The 3,765-nt window shown below is 31.8% G+C and overlaps 1 protein-coding gene across 1 annotated transcript; it reads right to left on the bottom strand.

Moving 5' to 3' along the window:
* Positions 1 to 334: 334 nt before the first annotated feature.
* LOC110703386 (zinc transporter 1-like) lies at positions 335 to 3,494 on the bottom strand. Its single transcript, XM_021881189.1, has 3 exons — positions 2,575 to 3,494; positions 902 to 1,051; positions 335 to 767 (listed from the first exon to the last, which is right to left on the bottom strand). Exons 1-3 carry the CDS (start codon positions 3,199 to 3,201, stop codon positions 462 to 464), a joined length of 1,083 nt encoding a protein of 360 aa, XP_021736881.1. The 5' UTR covers positions 3,202 to 3,494; the 3' UTR covers positions 335 to 461.
* Between the last annotated feature and the right edge of the window lie 271 nt (positions 3,495 to 3,765).

The following is a 3,765-nucleotide window of genomic DNA, read 5'->3' as shown; positions in this document are numbered from 1 at the left end:
TTGGACCATTGTCACCAAATTTTCCTTTTTAATTCTTACAATGCAAGCTTTGCTCAGTTAATTAAAACAAGAAATTTTACTAAATCAATTTGCTCAATTCATCACCAAATTACCACAGATTGTACAAACGAATGAAGGTGCTATTGTTTGTACACGGTGCATGAGCTTGCCAAATAATATACTTTGGACAAAAAAAAATAATACGGAGCACTTATTTGTGATGATCTAATCTTTTTTTTTTTTTCTTTTGAAGGAAGATGATCTAATCTTTTAGATGAAAAATTCAGATATATATATATATATATATATATATATATATATATATATATGGTACATCATACAGAGTACAAAAATATATGTAGCTCATCACCCGATTACACTCAAAAAAAAAAAAATTAGAGGTAAAAATCAATATAATCAGTGATCACGTCACAAAAATGTTTAAAGTCATGGTAAAAAAATTAAGCCCATATAGCTAAGACAGCCATAAAACCAGCACCAAGTAGCAAGGTAAGATTTGCTCCAAAGAAAAGTCTAGTGTTGTTTTGAACCTTAGGGTTCATAAAATCTTGAGCTAGAAGATCTACAAGTGCCATGTAAATCAAAATTCCGGCCGCCACCGCATCTAGCAACCCTTGAACAATAAGAGCTGTTGGACTACTTTCATCATAGACATTAGATATTCCGATTCCGATTGCAATTCCTACCGGAGTTGTAAGGGAGAAGAACAATGCCATGCACAACGTAGATGCTGACTTGAAAGCTGCCTACATGATTATCAAGGATACATACATATATAGTATGCACAAATTAGAAAAATAATGTTCATTATGATATGATCATGCATACATTAGCATATTTTATTTATAACATAGATATAAGTGTTGTAAACATAATATACCTGTACAATGCATCCACCAAGTCCTACACCCTCGAAGAATTGATGGAAACACAAAGCCGCCATGAGAGGCTTGATGGTGTCGAGGCTTTCAGAAGTACCTAGTGATATTCCTATGATTACTGAATGAACCACAATACCCATCTCCAACACCTGAACAATAAATCAACAAATAACATTATTTTTAAATTCGGTAGTAAATATAGGTGAATAGATATAGCAATGGGTTAAGTATTGGCGCATAGCGCCTATATGTTGTAGAAACATATACGGAGTACGATGGTAAAATGTACCACTACAGCATAATAGGTGATAGGTAGTAGTTATTCTAGGAGAAAATAATCAACAACAAATGATCACAAAAAGTACCACTACATACATAATAGCACACAAAAAGTACTACTAAGACAACTTGTAATTTAATGGTACATTATACATGTATAATAATGTACAAAAATGTACCACTCTAAAAAAAAATAATAATAATAATAATAAATGTTAACATATGTAGCCAATGTAGGTGCTATGTTCCTTTCAATTGCCTATCAAAGTCGATAGTACTAAAGACAAGTTGAAAGTTATAATGTCCAGTCCTTGAGTACTTTCGGCCTCTCTAATTTCCTTAAATAATTAAACCCACTGCCTACTGACCCTATACTATAACAGTATGACTACATAGTACATATACGTCCTTATTTATTTATTTATTTATTTTTTTATAAATAATTCGCTCATCAATAATTCAATCACAAGAAAGTTCAGTTCGATTTCATCAACAAGTCAACAACAAACTACTAATCAATTATACGAATAATTATTTACACTATGAATCAACTTCGATAAATTATTACAAATAATTATTTACACTGAGTCAATTATAAATTTCTACACTAAAAATCAATACGAGTATTAATAAAGATAAAAATAATGATAATGAATATTAATATTAATATTCATAACATCTCAATCAAATAAAAACGACAAGTATGAAAAAATATGGAATTATCAATTATATCTATATTTTTTCAATAATTCTTTATAGAATCTGTAAAAAAAATCTTTATAGAAATTAAGTTGTTAGTAAATTAACACACAATTAATCTCAACCATGTGCACAAAATATCATGTAATTTAAAATCTCATAGTTGCCGACTTCGATTCCTCCGTTTCCTGCAACTTTTGTGTGGACTTTAACCGATTAATAAAAAATTAATTATACTGATCTGCGTGTAATTAATTATACTGATCTACGTGTAATTTTGTTATGAATTACTGGAGTACATTTATCATTACCCTAAAATTAAAAAAAGAAATTTTTTTTTTACGAAAAAAAAAAGTTCCAATATTATACTACCTCCGTTTCACATTTTTGCAACTTTGAAGGGTGCACGAACTTCTAGACAAAATTTATTTGTGAGTGTAAGATAAAGAGAGAAAAATAAGAATGCATGTGATGAGGAGAGAGAAAGAGAGAAATAACAACCTAAAAAGGAAATAAAACATTAGTTGCAAAATAATGTGTACCATCTATTTTTGGCAAATGTAGCAAAAAATATGAAACAGAGGTAGTATATTATATAGATGGTATATTATATATTATATAGATTCAACTTGATCTTAAACTAACTAATTAATTAAATCAAAAAACAATCACAAAAATATTATAATAATTTTACCTGTGAGGTAACTTTATATCTGATACGATCTAATTCAGTCAACCCTTCAGGGGTAGCACTTGGACCCGGACCATGGGCATGTCCATGAGTAGCATGAGTATGAAGGTGTACATGCCCGGCATGATCACCACTATTCTCTTCATCCACACTCGCCTCCACGGTCGGCTTCCCAAAGTGGACCCTACGATAGTGTCCGGTGGCGAAAGCATCTATCATCAAACTCCCTAGAGCCCCTACCATAGCGGCGAGTCCGGTGAAGGGGAACTTCCCCCACTGACTCTCCTTAAGGCAAGGGCTAGTAAGACTTTCGAACGCGTCGGGTAACACGTGAATAAATCCCGTGGATAAAATTACCCCGGCCGCGAACGTCTTTACTAGGAAAAATAAATTACTCTCGGGGTGTAACGCTGGGAAACTTTTTCCTACTATAGGGAGACATACTCCTAGGGCACTTGCCGCTAGTATAGCGGCAATTGCCCCGAGTTTATATTTTAAGGCCGCGTTGTTACTATTATTGCCCGTAACCTCATCACGTTCACACGTACAATCACCCGCTACCAATGAAATTGGTAAAACAAGGACAATGGAAACCAAAATAACGTAGTAAGATTTCTTGCCTAGTAACATTATTTTCGACTTTTTCGAATCTCGAATGAGGAATTATTTGTTGCTGTTATTGTTTTTTTGGTGTGTGAATAGAAGGTTTATTTGATTCGGATTTCACAACTTTTGTTTTGGGAGTTCTATGTTTCCTAAAAGTTAGTCAAAGAAGATACTAAAAAAGAGTATTATATAGTATAATGTATGTGTTTTTATATGAAATTCATCATTATTGTATGATGGACTAACTTTATATCTATGACTTTTGATCTTAGTTTTGGGATAGTGACATGAGAGTAAGCTTTTTGAGTTTGAAAAGTAAATTAATGAAATAATATAAATAGGAAGTATAAGAGAGCGTAAAACAGGAGTAAGAAATAATGTTCACAAATGTCGCCATTAACTCAATAAACAACAAGATTCTGTTAATTTTCTAAGTACGAATTTGATGTATTTTCTACTAGTCAACATAAGAATGTCGACATTGTGTGTATATTATGTGATAAGATTTTTTTTGTTTTGGAAAGGATAATAGCTGTTAATTGATCAAAATATTCAATGCTAACCTTTAATTTGACAGTTTTTCTTTAC

This window comes from Chenopodium quinoa, unplaced genomic scaffold, assembly GCF_001683475.1.
Source record: "Chenopodium quinoa cultivar QQ74 unplaced genomic scaffold, ASM168347v1, whole genome shotgun sequence".
Classification (NCBI taxonomy): Eukaryota; Viridiplantae; Streptophyta; class Magnoliopsida; order Caryophyllales; family Amaranthaceae; genus Chenopodium; species Chenopodium quinoa.
The sequence above is the reverse complement of the archived record's forward strand: the minus strand, read 5'-3'. Positions and strand labels throughout refer to the sequence as shown.